At 36.0% G+C, this 18,949-nt stretch overlaps 1 protein-coding gene across 1 annotated transcript in view; it reads right to left on the reverse strand.

Moving 5' to 3' along the window:
• nyap2a (neuronal tyrosine-phosphorylated phosphoinositide-3-kinase adaptor 2a) overlaps positions 1 to 18,949 on the reverse strand; it is a 45,628-nt gene that overhangs the window by 18,643 nt on the left and 8,036 nt on the right. The window contains exon 3 of the mRNA XM_016274288.1: positions 9,530 to 9,837. Within this exon, the coding sequence (XP_016129774.1) occupies positions 9,530 to 9,837 (308 nt within the window). The remainder of the gene's footprint in view (positions 1 to 9,529; positions 9,838 to 18,949) is intronic.

Raw genomic sequence — 18,949 nt, forward strand, 5'->3', positions numbered from 1 at the left:
AAGTTAAGTGGTTATCATTACCCATTTTACTCTTAGTAATTTAATAATTTAATACATTTCATAATTTAAAAGTTTAGTTCAGAAGTATCGTATCGGTATCGGTATCGACGATACTGCCTTGAAAAATATCGGTATCGTATCGAAAACAAAATAAGTGGTATCGCCCATCCCTAGCGCCCACATGTCTACGTCACTATGTGGAAATATTAGCATAATGCCGCCCAAATGTGCACGCAAAGATGAAGGCGTGGTTTCAGGAACAACAGTAGTGTTAATGCAGCCATGTCAGGAAGACGCTGTGTGTTTCAGTGCGAAATCAAAGCACTTTATTTGGCCTTCCGGAAGTAGATGCAATTAGGAATTATTGGTTAAGATTTATTTACAAGAGAACAGCACAACCCAGATGTTCGAATTTGTGCAACGCATTTTATGGACGACAGTTTTTTGAACCTAGAATAGTGCAAGGCTGGCTGTGCACAAAGGCTATTTCTAAAAAAAAATAGGTAAATTCCGACTTTGCTATGACAATCTGGCGCTTCTGAATCAGCGACTGTAAGTATGTTTTGTTATCAGTTTAAGTATTTGCTATTGACTGTTCAAATGCGGAGTTTTGCGCAGCGCAGAGTAACGTGTCGTGTGTGTGTTTGTGAGGGGAACAGGGTCACATCACAGGAGAGTGAACTGCTTGTCAGAAATCATAGCACGTCAGCTGTCTTAACCGCGGCTTGTGTACTGCATCATCACTGTGTCTGTCACGCGACTCTGTTGCCCTTTCGGGCTTGAACTGATGGTAAAACTAACGACATTATTGTCTTGATATTTACTTTGAAAGCTGAAGTGATTATGGTAAGGGGCGTTACATTTCCGACACGTGCTTGTGGTGTTCGGCCAATCACAATGCACTGGGTCAGCTGGCCAATCAGAGCAGACTGCGCTTGTCAAAGGAGGGGGCTTTGTTGAAAACGACGTGTTTGAGAGAGGCGGGGCATACAGGACCTACAATAATGTACAGTATTTGAAAAATAATGTGTTTTTTGAACATTAAAGGATGTCAACGTATGCTGTTACATCAAATACACAAAATAATGATCTTTAAAATAGCATCATATGACCCCTTTAAAAACGTGTGCAAACGATACGTTTTAGTGACCTTGTCACATGACCTTGTTACTGCGATAGAGACGATAGTTGAAAATCAGTTGACAAATTTCTACTGGTTAATTGTGCCTACCGGTATATTGCCCACCACTAGTAGTACAGCATAGCAGTAAAGTATTACAGTATTGCAAGGTGTTATCAGAGTGTCATGACATATGTTAGCAGGAAATATTAGCACTGCTAAGACTTAGCAGAAGGGTAGCCCAGTCAGCATCTATTATTTTTAATGTCATTGCTAACCCACAAAGCTGTATGGGGCTGCACAGGGCCATTACTAGTCTATTGTGCATGTGATCATCTTTGATGCTTCACGTTTTATTCGTTCTGCTCGCATCAAGTCCCACCACTGCCCTCTCAGTACAGTCACTAATCCTGAATGTGTGCGGTTATGAAGTGAGTTAATAGGCTTCTCCAAGGACTTTTTAGTGAGAATAGAGTTTAACACTCTGCTTGAGACAGGATTAATTATACACAGTTGAGCTACCAGTGCTGAGAAACGAGGAAAGCAGGCCACGCTCGGTGTGTGTGTAGCTGTGTTCTCATTTACAGGGTCTCTACGCACTGAGTAGGGCATATCTGTAGAAGTTGTATATATGAAGTATATATGAAGAGTTCAGATGCAAAAGCCTCTAAGTGCCATCTGAAATTGTCATCTAAAATGAGCATTTTTATCAGGCTCCTATGTTTAGGTTCAGTCATTTTACTCTAATGGCAAGGTATAGGTCCTTTTCTATGTAATTAAAGTGAAATAACTGAACATAAATATAGGAGCCTGATAAAAATGCTCATTTTAGAAAATGAAAAATGCTCATGTATATATACACACACACACACAGTTGTGTTCATAAGTTTACATACCCCTTGCAGAATGTGAACAATGTTAATAATTGAAACAAAATAAGAGGGATCATGAAAATTGCATGTTATGTTTTATTTAGTACTGTCCTGAATAAGCTATTTCACATAACAGATGTTTACATATACTCCACAAGACAAAATAATAACAGAATTTATAAAAATGACCCCGTTCAAATGTTTACATACCCTTGAATCTTAATACTGTGTGTCATTTCCTGGATGATCCACAACAGTTTTTATATTTTTTGATAGTTGTTCATGAGTCGCTTGTTTCCTCCAGCTCCTGCACATTCTTTGGTTTTTCAGCATCTTCTGCGTATTTGAAACCTTTCCAACATTGACTGTATGATTTTGAAATCCATCTTTTAACACTGAGGACAATTGAGGGACTCATGCATAACTATTACAAAAGGTGAAAACGTACTGATGCTCAAGAAGGCCAGACAATGCATTAAGAGACGGGGGGTGTAAACTTTTTTAATTGGATGATCAGGGTAAATTGTACTTATTTTGTCTTCTGGGAAACATGTAAGTATTTATGTAGCTTCTGAAGTCCAGTACTAAATGAAAAAATATGATCGCTAAACAAAATGAGAAGAGTTTACACATCATCATCCTGTTCAAAAGTTTACTCTTAATGCATGTATATTCTGCAAGGGGTATGTAAACTTATGAGCACAACTATATATACAGGTGCATCTCAATAAATTAGAATGTCGTGGAAAAGTTCATTTATTTCAGTAATTCAACTCAGTGTGAACTTGGTGGATTTTTGTTAAATGTGAGCCAAAATCATCACAATTAAAAGAACCAAAGACTTAAACTACTTCAGTCTGTGTGCATTGAATTTATTTAATACACGAGTTTCTAAATTAGATGGGTAAATATATAAATTAGATGGGTAAATGCCTATTGCAGTTTAATATGAAAATAAATGTGGTTTATTTATGATATGTATGTGTAGTATTTACATAGTCTTGATAAATTGCCTTTCTACTTCCTGTGAAATGATACATATCGATATACACTTATTCCTTATGCCGTATACCCTGTGAAGTTCACTTTGCATTATCAGCAATTGGAACATACCCTGAGTGCACTACTGCCAGTAACTGGTGATGTCAGCTAGAGATGCTAAGCTTTGTGGGAAGAGTTCATGGAATAATCAAACAGGCAGTTTCCTACACACACTGGCGGGTGGAGAGAAATAACTAGAGTGGAGAAAACTAGGTCATTTTAACTTCATGAATGAATTTCATCCTGACTAATCAGCTCAGCGGAAAGCAACTGTTTACATTTTTTCCGCCCCTGCCCCCCCCCCCTCTTGTTTACTCACTCGCTCATTCTCCATCTTTCAGTCATTTCTCAGCTGGCTCAGTGAAGGGCAACTTGACTGACCCGTTTCTTCCAGCAACGGCAGAGCGGTGTGTGTGTGTGTTTGTATTTGTGTCTATTAGTGTGTCTCTTGCCAACAGCAAGTGCAAGTAATAGTTAATGGGGCAGAATGGGATGTATGCTAATTTTTAATCTCCTGTAATGTGGGCTGAAGCTATAATTACGTCATACTCTAGAGACTCTAGACCCTGTGTGTGTGTGTGTGTGTGTGTGTGTGGATGGGTTTATGTTATATAAAGGACATGACAGGGGTTTATATCAGCTTTGTGGTGGAACTCTGTGATACACAGTTGAAAAGTCAGCAAGAATGACAAAATTATTTCACTTATCATTCAAAAAAGACTCAGAGAGATCACAGCATCTCACCCAAGTGACAGAACGAGGACAGTTACTTACATTCTCTCAGCAAATTTACACACATGCACACAAACCTGTACACCTTCTAAGAACCTCCTATATACGTACTTCTGTTATTTATAAATTTAGTTGAACATAATCACTGCACCCTTACTCTAAATGCGTATTCACACTAAAGAATGAAATATAAAGACTAGTAAATAAAATTAAATAAAAGACTGGCAAAAAAGCAGTGAAATGTGTGTAAATGAAAAATACTTTGGCACGTAAGCTAAAAAAAAAACTGAATCTAGTCCAACAGAGAAGATTTATTTTTTAAATATTTGTGAGAAGGTTTTAAATAAATTATATACTTTATGTGAAATATAAAGTCACAAATGTGAGAAACAACAAGGTTATAATGGTCAGAAATCAAGTTCTAAAGAAATCAATTCTGAGATATAAAATTGTAATTATGATAAATTAATATGCAGTTGTAATATATTGAAGTCATATTGTGAAATATAAAGTTGCATTTTTTTTTATTTAGTCTGAGGCAGAAATGTATTCCCCATGCTTTATTAATTTGTTCCCTCATTTTTACTGAATGGTGGCCATGATTTAACTAAAATGAGGGAACAAAATAATAATAAATGGCCACGAATATAATAATATAATATAATAATAAATAGCCACATATTAAAATATTCTGTGAGAACTAATTCTTCATTAATGTCCACAATATCTATTTTTTTCTGTATGTCATATGCAGGGCTACACAGAAATATGAATCCATACAGACGTGTAGAGACGCAATGTAGCAACAGAGGGGTTTTTTTGTAACTAAAACATAATTGTATGTTCGCAAAAATGGTACTGCTATTGTTTAGCAAATTGTTAGGTCTCTTCATGGTTGGTGCCAATGCCCCTTGCTGCAGAAGCAGAATCCTGTAGGAAATATGCCTGTGGAAAGCGTGTTAATGCATCTGTGTGTGTGTGTGTGTGTGTGTGTGTGTGAGTGAGTGAGTGTGTTGTAAGTGAATTTGATGACTGTGACATGGGAAAATATAGGGCACTGTGTTCCAGAGGACAGCAGGTGCATGATGTACCTTCCTCTCACAACACATCCATCTCTCCCTCTCTCTCTCTTTGAAGCAGAAGCAGTCTTGTGATGTTGTTTCCCATCAGAGGATGTAGCAAATGCTGGATCTGTTATCTAGTATTAAACCGCTGATTTAATACAGATGTTTATCTGTGCTTGTATGTGTACGATAATGCATTTATATTGATTTCCCTCTAAATTAGAGGTGAAATAGTCCCCGCCAATGAGATATACAGCACAGATATACGCCACATGCCACATGTCATTAAGTTTAAGATGATGCTGTTTAAAGAACACTGCTCATGATTTATTGAGGTTTGTTTGCATGTATGTCAGTAGCTCTCTCTCTCTATATATATAGCACATACGTGTTCTCTTATAGGTCAGGGCAGAAGATAACACACACTAACATACACAAGCAAGCTGTCACATATGCTTAGAAAGATCAAAGGGATCAGACAAAGGAAGAAAGAGGGTTGCTATGTTTTCTAAATATGGCACTACAGCATTTCCATATTTTTTTGGACATGTACCATAGTAATTCCATGGTATTTATAGTTTACCATGTGAATTCGGTAATCATGGTAATCATTTAATATCGTGGTTTATATCAAAGAACAACTTATCATCTGATACTATCATTATACCATGTCACCAACATGTAGAGTACCATAGTATTACCATGTTTTTGTACATATACTCAGATACATATCATCTGATATCATCACTGTACCATGGTACCACCATAGCTTCTTTTGTAAGAGGAATCATATGGAGGGAAAAAGTGGGTCAAATGTATGCAGAGTAACATGGAATTACAATATTATTTTGTACATGTATTATGGTTTTTCATGTTTTTGGACATTTAGCATGGTAATTCATAGTTTACTTTGAAGTATACCATCTGATGCTATTTTTATACCACAGTAAGAGTAGAAAGAGAATTCTGTTTCTATAGCATGAATGTATAAATTAAGAAGGCTAGAAGAAAAAGTGGGTGGATCTGTGAGAAAGGGAATGCATAAACGAGTGAGATAAAAGACATGATTGTAATGAGGAAAACAAGAAAGGGTGTCAAACTGGGGTGGGAAATGATGAGAGATGGGGGAAGTGTATGTAGTGTGGAGCTCGAGGGTGAAAGAGAGAGAAGAGAAGGAGGAGAGATGTTGAGCTCTTTGAGGCTCCTCTGGAGGAATAATCTGTGGCCCTTGGTGTGGTGTAAATGCCACAGAGCCTCAGGCTAAGTGAGTCAAACACAATCTCTCTGTATAGATCATTACTCGGACATCAAGATCCTATATGATTTTAAAAATAAGCTCTGGGTATAATCTAAAAGCAGAAAAGAGAAATGGTTTATATGTGTTTGAAGGGGTAGGGTATTTTTTGAGCACCAAATTTAATTATTAAATGTATACTTTTATTCAGCAAGGATGCATTAAATTTATTTAAAAAAGACATTTATAATGTTAAAAATGTCTATTTCAGTGCTGGTCTTTGGAACTTTATATTCATTGTATAATCCTGAAAATGTATGGTTTCCACAAAGATATTAAGCAGCACAACTGTTTTTAAGATTGATAATAATAAGAAAAGTTTCTTGAGCAGCAAATCAGTATATTAGAATGATTTCTGAAGGATCATGTGACTGAAGACTGGAGTAATGATGCTGAAAATGCAGCTTTGCCCTCACAGGAATAAATTATATTTTAACCTCTTAAGACCCTGCGGCCTCATATGAGGATATTATATTTTTGTGAATTTCTCTGAGACTGTACATGCCACAGTTTTAAGTCTGGATGTCCTGAACAGAGCACATTCAGGGCATTTCAGAGATACTAAAGGTTTGGATGTTTCACCATGACCACTCCCTCTCCTTGGTCTTCAAAAATGTCTGAAATTAATTTAGTGACACTCTTATGGAAATATGATCATATTTTGTAATTATCATTTAAATCTGACTAATTTTTAAACTGTGTGTCGTAAATCAACATCTCCGGAAAATGTTATGGGGTTTCAAATCAAAATATGACTTTCTGTTACGAAACAGGACGTTGATTTCATACATGTCCTCATATGAGGACACCGGGACTAAAAGCATGTTTATTACGCATTTTGGGAGACATAACAAATTAACAAGGAAAGAAATTATATTTCTATATTCTATGAAATATTATATATTATTATGAAAATCTTGTCAATTATTACTCCCATTATTACACTTGTTTTTTCATTACATGTTGCCCCAAAAGCACATTAATATGCAAATTAGATTTAGTTTATAGATACATTGTATATAATGAGAAAACCAGTTTATGGCCATTTTACACACATTTTGCAGAAAGAAAAATAGTATATTGAATCATTCTGTTATAACATAGTTGATAATCATCTTTATACAAAGTTTGATAAAAAAAAAATCTTGAAAACTAAAAATGTATTGGTGATTTAAAAAATCAGTTGTTTTTGCCTATTCATGTTCATTCATGTCTTTTTATTTTTTTTAAAGAAATTGAGTCCCGATGTCATAGCATAGCATAACTTATGAATGAAATATCTCTTTTTTAATATATATACTTTTTTACATTATTTTGAAAATGAGTAGAAAATGAGGTTGCATGTGTTTGAGATATGCTAAAATGTTTGATGTGCTGCTGTATATAGTACAGTGAAGTTGGCTGCGTTTCAAATTTCACTGCAAAGAGCCGGTTGATGTTTTTAGGGTTAATGTACACTAAATGAGGTTGCGAACATTGAAAAATTAGGTCAAGTGTTGGAGTGGGGTTAGGCATGTTGTAATGTGTGCTTCTGCTTTGGATTTGAAAGAAAAGCACTTTGAATGAACTCAGCTCTCTGAGTGGGATCAGTAAAGATCAAGTTAAGGGTTAAAGGAAGGCTAATGTGTGTGGAAATGAGTGAGTGTGGAATAGTAAAGGTCTCTGAGGCATTTGTTCATTGTATAATATAAAACAGCCTAGAGCAGCACATTTAGTCTGTTTAGGCTTGCAATAGAACAAAAAAAGGTATAAATCTCCATTGAAGGTACAAAAGCTAAAAGGTACATCTCATTTACCCATAAAGTGTACATATTAGTACCTTTTGAAAGAGATCCGCCCCAGTGACAGACAGTTTTGTACCTTTTTTCCGAAAGTGTATATATTATTTGTTTCAGCTTTAACTCAAACTGTGTTTTGCATCTTTATGTGCATGTTGTGAATGCGAATCACGACTCAAGTCTCCTGCTTGTCGACCTTGTAGCTCTGAACTTGTTTATAAGAGGCATCATCTGTGTTTTGGTTAATTCTGTCTGAAGCTGTCACCGCCGGTAAAACACTTAGGCCGAGAATGTTGCCCCATTCATAATGACACTGCAGCCAGCAGGCGACCAATCAGAGCACTTTTGCTGGCTCAGGGTGACCAGTCAGAGGAGGACAGAGAGTCGATGTCACCTGTTCCTAGAAAGATTCTTGGGTATATTTACAGGTGTCTGTGAAAGCAAATATATGTCTGGTGACCTTTTATCTGTGCACATTTTCCGTTATGTAAAAAGACTGCACTGTCTGACACTGACTCATTATAGTCTGCAAGTGTGCAGTGCTGCTGTTAAGTGTGAATCACGTCCTTCTCAAAGCAGGTCAGTCCACTCGATGGACACCTTGGTAATGCTATTTCTCGACTTTGAGGCAGAGCCATAACAGTCAAACTGTTATAGACACTCAGGGGGGAGCACTTATTCAGATTAAAAACAACATATATTCAGATTAGTGCTTAATTAATATGGCATTAATCAATTGCAAATTCTCAGCTGTTTTTAAGAGTTTTTATTCATATTCATGAAGGTTTTTTTAACAAAGGTTAATCTAGTTATTGGTGTATATATGGTGTATATAATATATATATATATATATATATATATATATATATATTTTTTTTTTTTTTTTTTATATATATATATCTATAGATTTGTTTTATTTAGAAATAATTTCCAAAACCAAAACTTTTTTTTAAATAATATTTGAATGAAGCCTTGACATAAAGCAAAAGCGGGACTATTTTTACTAGTCACCAAGTTGAATGATTTCTTTGTTTTAACCTGTTTGTATGTTTATATAGTAATGTTTCTAAAATATCTACTACTTTTCTTGTCTAGCTCTTCTGTGTGATGTGGACTGCAGTGAGGAAGAGTGTTTGGTGTGTGTGTGTGTGTGTGTGGAGCTCAAAGGAAGCTCTGCATGTGTAATGATCCATGAGAACGAGGCATGCATGAAAGAGATGGCAGAAGAGAGGAGATTTGCATACAACAGTGAAGTGGTGGGAAAGAATAAGAGATGCCATTTTTTTCCAGAGGCTTGTGATGCATGTGTGTGTTTGTGTGGGTTTCTTTTTTAAAAGGAATGCATGTTGTTTGAAATGATATTTCACAATAGTAAAACTTTAAAATGTATTAAAATAAATTATGTTTAACTGAGAGTGAAAGAGCAGGAAAGGAGAGAAAACACCTCACTAAAAAAGCACCTTGTTTTTTTTGGGATATGGTACCATGGTATTACCATGTTTTTGGACATATTTTCATTGCATTATGAATCCTGTTCCAAGTTCCGACATATTTTCAACACAAAATCAAGCACGCATGCAGTAGCTAGAAGCATTAGTGTTATTGCATGCACACACACACATATTTACCGTCACATTGGTCTATTTCCTTCCCACTCTTCCCCGTGCTGAGCCCAGTGTTGACGGTCTCAGAGGAGGTGCTGAGTTTGGTGTTGGGATCTCGTCTGGGTTTGGGCGGGGGCTGTTTTCTCGAGGTGGGACTTCCCTCCTCTTCTCCCCCTCCCACTGAGTGCAGAGACTGCGAGCGTACGGTGAAGCCTGGCCCGCAGGGAGGAGGAATGCGGTCCTGAGGGGCCGGCATCGTCATGAAGCCCATACGAAAGTGTTTGCCAGCGTATCCCCCTCCTTCCGTCACACGGGCCACATCCTCGCCAATCCTGAAGAGAGAAAGGCAGTTTACTTAAGCATTTCACAAAGTATTGAACGTGTCGTGCACCCATCTATGAACCCCATATGCTTCCTGAAAGCTAGATGGATTCCAGCATCAGACACTGTTCCAGAACAGAGCAAAATCAAGCACATTACAGAACTCCAGCACAGATTAATATTCTATTACATATCCTGTTCTAGTCCAACATTTTAATACACAAAGAATACTGCAAACACACAAACATAGCACAGATCAGAGATCAGGGGAGGATGTTTGTGGAGATTTAGAACCGGAAAAATCCTCATGCAAATATAATTAAGAAAGTAGGCTATGTGTTGTGATGAACTTTCCATTCATCAAAGAACCTTAAAAACACACACACTAAAAATATTATAACTATGATACTTATTTTCAGCTTTGAAAACTAAGCAGCAAATCAGCATATTAATAATAATTGGGAATTGCCATTATAAATATATAAAACTTTAAAATAAATGAAAAATCGAATAATAATAATAATAATTTTATAATAACAGTTATTTTAAATTGTAATAATATTTCACAATATTAGTTTTTACTGTAATTTTAATCAAATGAAAGCAGACTAAGTGAACATAAGAGACTTTTTTTTTCAAAAACATAAAACCTTTACCTATACCTTACCTCTTCCATATCCAGTATATCTACTTTATAAAATACTATATTAGACTTTCTAGTAAACTGTCAATAAAGGTTTATGATAATCTTGTAACAGATAACTTACATCTTTGTTCTTTGTTTTCCAGATTATTTCATTATTAGTGGTTTCGAACATGTATCATATTTTATTTTGTACGCAGTTTTAAGCAATATGAATGTGACAAAATATTATATGTTTGTAATGTGAGAATGTTACAGAGGAAAGGCGAATTCCCTCCATCCATCTATCCGTTCCCTCATAACTTCATGAATCTATCTTGCCTAAAAGTCATTTCTGCATAATCCAATTCAGAGCAATTTGGCTGGATTTTAAGATGATTTCTGCACCAAATATCCTATAAAAATTGAGTTACTTTCATCTGTCTGTTCATGAGAAAGTGCGAGAGAGAGCGAGAGCGAGAGAGGGAGGGAGAAGGGGGCAGTCAGTTCAATTGCTGTCTCTCAAATTCTCTCTCTCTCTCTCTGTTGGACGAAAACTAATCATACTAAAGGGCAGACAGGATTTACTCGCATTGGCTTTAAGTAACCATTCACTCACACACACACACACACACACACACACATACACACATACACACACACACATTGTGAGTGTGTAATCAGAGGGGAGGGTGTGGTGCTGTGGTGCTTCATAAAGAATGAGTGAGAGTCTGTCTGCCAACCTCACTGCACCAGTGTCCCTCATCTCTCTGCTTCTCTCCTTGCATCCTTTCATCCATGTGTGTTGTCATCAGTCTTGTCTTTCTTGTATCGTCTGCAATTTTTCCCTCCCTCTCAGTGGTCACACTTCACACTGTCTTGAGTGACCAGTCATTGTGTTTTCTTTCCATAAAGAATGAGTGAGAGTCTGTCTGCCAACCTCACTGCACCAGTGTCCCTCATCTCTCTGCTTCTCTCCTTGCATCCTTTCATCCATGTGTGTTGTCATCAGTCTTGTCTTTCTTGTATCGTCTGCAATTTTTCCCTCCCTCTCAGTGGTCACACTTCACACTGTCTTGAGTGACCAGTCATTGTGTTTTCTTTCTCTTTTCACGCTGACATTTTTAGAGGAAAATAATATTACCAAATGGCCAATCAGTCACAATTTAACTTTTTCATATGCCGATTAATGTGATGGAACAATTAAAACTATAATGTCCATGACAGAAAATACAATTGTGGCTTCGGTTGAAAGACTAAATCAGCAAAACATTTTTTTTTACTTTTTTCCATGATTTCTACACTACCATTTAAAAGTTTAAGACATTTACACTTTTATCAAATTAAGGATTCATTAAATTGATCAAAGGTGACAGTAAAGACTTCTACATATTGCAAAAGATTTCTAGTTTTTTTTAGCTTTCTATTTATCAAAGAGTACTGATAAAAGATGTATCAGGCTTTCCACAAACAGCACAACTGCTTTCAACATTGATAATTATAAGAAATGTTTTTGAGCAGCAAATCAGCATATTAGAATGATTTCTGAAGGATCATGTGCACTGAAGACTGGAGTAATAATGCTGGAAATTCGGTTTTGCCATACTGTATTTTTGATCAAATAAATGCAGCCTTGATGAGCATAAGAGACTTCTATAACAAATGCAAAATATCTTGTCGCTATTTTGTATTTCAGAAAGACTGAAAAAAACGAACCCTCCCTGTCTTAAAAGCCTCCACATCCCTCCTTTATTTCCAGAAAATGATGTATCATCATTTCAGTAAGAGTCTAGATCATTATGGTGACTCGATCACCTCATTGATGGATGTTCACATTAGCATAGAAGTGTAGTGCTCTGACAAGACCAGCTTAGACCAGCATAGCCTAGTTTATGCTGACCAGTTTGGTGCCTGCCTTTGTGTGTGTGTGTGTGTGTGTGTGTGTGTGTGTGTGTGTGTGTGTGTCAACTTTCGCCTGAGTTGTGTGGAGTAAATGTCCCCAAAAGGTAGTAAAACTTGAAATCACTTACATTGTGGGGAGCAGCTAATGGCCCTCACAAGGACAATAGATTAATAAACATAATAAATAATGTCTTAATGAAAATGCTGAAAGGTTTGTGTGAGGGTTTAAGGGTAGGGTTAGAAGATATAAAATATCATTAGCTCAGTATAAATCAATAGATGGATTTAGATGGAAAGTCTCTTCCCTGACAGAATAACAAATGTGTGCATGTGAAGGGTTAAAGGTCATGGAATAGTGGTTTGTAGAGCAAAGCTTGGATTTCCATATTTAATTAATAGAAAATGAGATTTTGCTGAAAATTTACTCATCCTCAGGACATTTAAGATGTAGATGAGTTTGTTTCTTAATCCTGAAATTTAGCATTACATCACTTGCTCACTAATGAATCCTCTTAAGTGAATGGGTGCCGTCAGAATGAGAGTCCAAACAGCTGATAAAAACATCACAATAATCCACAAGTAATCCATATGACCCCAGTCCATCAATTAACATCTTGTGAATTGAAAAGATGCCTATTAGTAATAAACAAATCAATTATTAAGTCGTTTTAACTTTAAACCATCGCTTCTGGCAAATATACAAGTCCATAATCCATAATAAGCTTGTAAACAGTGCTTGATCCATGCACATTTCTCTCCTGATTCAGACAAGATGACATTTTCACTGGAGAAAGCAATATTATGAATAGTGGACTCATATTTTAGCCGGAAGCAATGGTTTGCATCCATCTTAGTGATAGATTTGTTTCTTACCGACACAAATTTTTGCTTCACAAGATGTTAATCGATGGACTGGATTTGTGTGTTTGTGTGATGTTGTGCTGTTTTTTTATCAGTTGTTTGGACCCTCACTCTGATGGCACCCATTCACTGCAGAGTATTCTTTGGTGAACAAGTCATGTTAATGATGAACAAACTCATCTACATTTTGGATGGCCTGAGGGTGAGAATATTTTCAGGAAATTTTCATGTTTGGGTGAACTATTGCTTTAATGGAAAGAAAAGTGGCTAGCATTTAGTTGGCATTGTTTGCCTATATGCTTAGATACAGAGGATCCATTATTTAGCACGCTACTATGAATGTGAAATACTGTGCACACATACATGCATCCATATACAGTATTGATGGTTTTGTACTAAATCTTTCTGTTTCAATAAAGCAATAAGCCCCAAGAAGGCATGGTTTACAGTGAATTTATAACAGCTAAGGGGCGTTGTTAGGCATGATGCAAAGCGGCTCAACCAATCAGACTCAAGGACCGGAACTATCCATTTTATAAACACAAACTAATCTCAATGGACGCAGAGATGCAGGTTTGCCCAAAGCTGTCTATACGTGTGTGTGTGTGTGTGCAGTACTGATGTGTTATATTTGTCTGTATTGATCAGAGCTCAGTAAATAAACTTTTCTCTTTGCTTGTCCAGCAGTTTACACCCATCAGCCTTCCTCTAATACATCAACCTCTCATCCTTTCATCCTTTTCTCCAATCTTTATCCTTTAATTTTTTTTTTCCCCATGCATGATTTGAACCATTTTTTTATCGGCCTTTGTCTGCCTTTTCCATCCTTTTCACCTTTTTTACTCTGTCTTGTCTTGCCTTCTCATCCAGAGACAGCTCTCTTGGTTAATGTGACTGTTTTCCTCTCGCTCTCTATCAGTCTAACACATGTACTCCGTCTACCAAGGTGATGCACCACTCAAAGTGACCTTTCACTGACCTTCACTCATATGTCAATGTCCATGTTATTGATCTGAGCATGTCTGTAGATTTCTTCTTCAAAACACTGCCTTTCTGTAGCATTTCCCTTTAGTTTTTGTTGTTGATGTTTACATCAGGTCATAGTGACGCTGTTTATGTCAGCATAGACGATACCATTGTGCGGTTTGCGTTAGACACCAAATTGCTTTCAGGGCTTCTGGCTGCTACCATGGCAACCATGTCAAAACTATTTCCTGGCAATTTATTGAACATGAATTATCATTAATATCTGAAAAGCTGTGTTAGACAGTTCACTTCCTCTCTCTCCTATATAGTTGTGATGCAAACATGTACACAAAACGCAGACACACTATCTAACAAGAAATGTTATTTTTTATCATAAAATAAAATAAAATAATTAGTGTTTTCCGACATGAAAATAAAGGTTATATTTAGAACCAGCAAAGCTGTTTGCATTATTATTATTTTCATGACAATTAAGCGAGACTCCCTTCCACAATTCTCATTAGCCTAATGTTTATTTGAAAAATGTCTTAATGTAATGCAAAATATGTGCAAATTGCAAAAATAATGATATAACAGTTAAACTGTATATTGAACAAAAGTACATTTATAGAGTTAGTATTTATTTTTATTTTTTTTACATGTTATAATATTTATTATTAAATAATAATAATAATAATAATTAATATTATTATTATTAATAGTAGTAGTATCCAAAATAAAAGCTGAAACTGAAAAAAAATCTTAATAGTCCTAAAATGTACTTTATTTTCTTTATGCAAAATAAAATATCTTATGATTTTCATGGTGAAATATAATCTGTATATTTCAAGATTGTTTTCATTATGACATTATGTTCATGACAATTAAGCATATCCACCCCTCCCCCAATTCTCGTTAGCCTAAGGTTATGTGTAACAAAGACCATTCTCATTACTCGAATGTGAAAAAATAATGATATAATAGTTAAATTGTAAATTGTAGTATAATTTGTAAAGTTTAATGTTTATCATTATTTTTATATTTATATTTTAAAGTATTTGTAATTATTTTGATATATATTTTATTTTATTTTTTTATTGTTTTTATTTCTGTATTACAGTATTGACTTAAATGTCAATGTTATGAAAATAATCTTTTCTGGGGGAAAAAACAAAACTTTTTTTTTTAAGTGGAATATAATTTCTTATTATTTTCAAATGATTTTCAGGGTGAAATGTAACTTGGACATTTCTTTGTGAGATTCACCAACCTGTTTTATCAGCAAACAAATAAAGTTTGCTTGTCTTAATTGAAGTATGTTATAAAACATCTCATAAAACCCAATTATATCCCTATGCATTATATCTCTACATACAGAGAAACAAATGTAGGTGTGTGCCTATAATTTCTTATTCATGTCCCAATCCAATCATATTCAAATTCATTTTAAGCCTCATCAACATGCACACATACTCATATATGAGAGTGAGTTGTAACAGGATTTCTGGTATTATGTAGGTTCTGTAAGGTCATCAGATCCAGATTTTCCATTGTGTGTGTCCTTGTCCGGGTTTCTCTCAGTGTGCATATCTATGTGTGTGACAGCAATTGAGTGACACATACAAACCTGCCTTCTGCTGTGTGTGTTTTAAGGGAGCGTGTGCATGTGTCCTCAGGGGCTAGCAGTCTAAATTTAGAGACGAGAGGGAGACGAGGACCAAGCCCACTGTTGCCATAGAAACTCACCCCTCTGTCTCCATGGTGACAGACCCTGTTTTTCCCTCTCCAGGCTGAGGAGGTGCGACTTTAGGCCCTCCCACTGTCACTGTTTATATGTGCGTGTGTGTTTGATCCTCTTTCATGAGTCATGTTAATGAAATTTCATCTGCATTCTGTAATCCTGATTGTTTAATCTCACTAAAACACCTCCAAGGGAAAGAGACAACCCACAGATGAACTCGATCACTCTGTGTATGTCATTGACCTCCTCTCCGTGTAAAGAACACCCCACTTACGCCCCATTACTTTGCGAAGAGTGTCTCAAGCTGTATGAATAGAGGGCCACCACTCAGACCTCTCAGAGAGATGCTAAAGAGGAGGAAAGAACCGGAGGTTCAATTACAGGGTACAAACAGGAGGAAATGTTGGGTTAAAGGGGCAGCGGAAGAGAAAATGAGGGGGTTGAGAGGACAAGTTGTTGATAAAGAGAGAAGTGCTAAAAAGGAAGAGGAAACGAGGAATGAAAACAAAAATGAGAGGGTAGAGGAATGTGTGTTAAAGGAGAACTATTATGCCCCTTTTTATAAGATGCAATATAAGTCTCAGGTGTCCCCAGAATGTGTCTGTGAAGTTTCAGCGCAAAATACCCCACAGATAATTTATTATATCATTTTGAAAATATGACTATTTCACTAAATTCCACTATTTTGAGTGGAAGCAGAAACAGGCTGTTTTCGTGCATGTCCCTTTAAATGCAAATGAGCTGCTTTTCCCCGCCCCCTTTTCCAGAAAAAGACTGTGCCTTTACAGCTCTTACCTGAGATACTCTGAGAAAAAAACATCTGTTTGGTTATGATTATCACGTCTAACGCACTGAAATCATGTGTTTTAAAGCCATATGAGTTTAAACTTATGACATACAGTTTCCTGAGCGCACACATCTGAAGCATGCGCACAGAAAGCGGCTGCCACATGAGATGTGAGTACTAAACTAAGTTCTCTTTCAAGTCTTACTGTGCTTAAACTGTCAAAAACACAGAAGTTACAAAAACACTGTGAAGATAAACAGCTGGGAAATAAGTCTACGAACTTGTTTATTTTAGATCTGTGAGCCAGCAGCGTAATATACATTAAATAAATCAATAAATCCACTGCTCTCTTGTCTCCTCGGAGGCTGGGACTCTAAATAGTGTTCTGTGCTCATCTGTGCAGCCAAAGACAGAACAGTTAGCATGCTTTGCTCGTAGAACTGGTACACCGTTGTTGCTTGCAAAACAGAATGGCGGCGCTGTGGGTGGAAACTTGCAGATTAAGGGGCAGTGATATTATAAGATCCCCTTTCTACGTCACGGGGGGAGCAAAATCTGAGCGGCTCGTTTTTTCACAAGCTTGCAGAGAAAGGCTTACCAAAAAAATTTACTGGGTTGATCTTTTTCATGTTTTCTGGGTTGATAGATGCACCAGGGACCCGATTATAGCACTTAAACATGGAAAAAGTCAGATTTTCATGAAATGTCTTTAAAGACAAAATTATATGAAAGTCTATTAAAATAGGTCTCTTCACAATACACATGGTTTCAGAGCAGCTTTATAGAAAATTGTGATGTTGATGTCTATATCTTAATATTTTCATGCCTTATAGTTACATTTAGTGATAATATAGTTTGCATTTTGCGACATAAGCAAGCAAGCGAGATAGTAAATATATAACTGATAAGGAGAAATTACTATATAGTAAATATTGCCCTATGCAGGTTTACTGTATATATGCGGATACTTATATATCCAACTTTATATAAAGAGCTGAGTGACAACATATTTACATTTTGAAACAAAATAAAAAAATAGGCATTTGAGATTTGCTATGATGTTGTACGTATGCGGATAAAATTGGATATATACCCATCTTTATATTTAGAGCGGTGCGACAATGCAGTTTAAATTTTGTGACTATATGAACAATCACCCATCCAAGATTAATTAAAATGCAGCCTATTTGTGCTGTTAAAATAGGTTGGTGAAGCTCAAAGAAATGTCAGAATTATACTCTACCCTGAAAATCATTAAAAAATAAGAAATTATATAAATATTATACCTCAGAAGTATGTCATTACTGAAGTAAAATAGGTTGCATACAGAATTTTGTTCCAAATTTAGCTACACAGAAGTCAAAATAACAATAAAGGCAATACAAAAGCACTGGAATGTTATTACGCACACAAACTCGCACACCTCGGGCTGCTGTTAGATTAATCAAAGCATCCTTTTGTGTCTGATTTTATTAGACTGGCAGAACTGTCTGTGCTAAATGACTCTCTGTTGCTCACACACACAGACAGCATAATGGCCGAAGGTTTTCATTGACTCTGTGTTTGTCTCTCTAATATCCAGCTATTTCCTCACACCTCGGGCTGCTGTTAGATTAATCAAAGCATCCTTTTGTGTCTGATTTTATTAGACTGGCAGAACTGTCTGTGCTAAATGACTCTCTGTTGCTCACACACACAGACAGCATAATGGCCGAAGGTTTTCATTGACTCTGTGTTTGTCTCTCTAATATCCAGCTATTTCCTCATTGACTTTTAGAGCTCAGGACCAGTGACCTTTATTTCCCTGACTTTCTCTCACTCTCTTTGCACACACAGGCGACTAAAATCCCAATTGTTCAAGAGCATAACATAAATGTCACTCACACGTTCAATATGGCAGTAATGTTAACTTTTACTTTTTTTTATAGTACTTCCCAGTAATATTGTCATTTTTTTAAAGTGCTTGTCCAAATAGGGGGACTTGGGATTACTTGAAAGTTTTTACATTAATAAATTGTTCTTAGTATATTAAAATAGTCAAACTGTAATCTAAATTAAAATTCACAATTGTACACATACAGTAATATTAAGATGTGAACTGAAATCATATATTCTTTTTATATTCCCTCAATAACTATTGTTTTTATTTAAGAACATACAGTTCTGGAACACAGAACATCGCTTTTGGAATCACAAAATGAATAGAGGTTAATTAACTTAATATATAAAATTAATTAACCATGT

The sequence above is a fragment of the Sinocyclocheilus grahami genome, unplaced genomic scaffold (genome assembly GCF_001515645.1).
Source record: "Sinocyclocheilus grahami isolate Dianchi unplaced genomic scaffold, SAMN03320097.WGS_v1.1 scaffold6.1, whole genome shotgun sequence".
NCBI classification, from domain to species: Eukaryota; Metazoa; Chordata; class Actinopteri; order Cypriniformes; family Cyprinidae; genus Sinocyclocheilus; species Sinocyclocheilus grahami.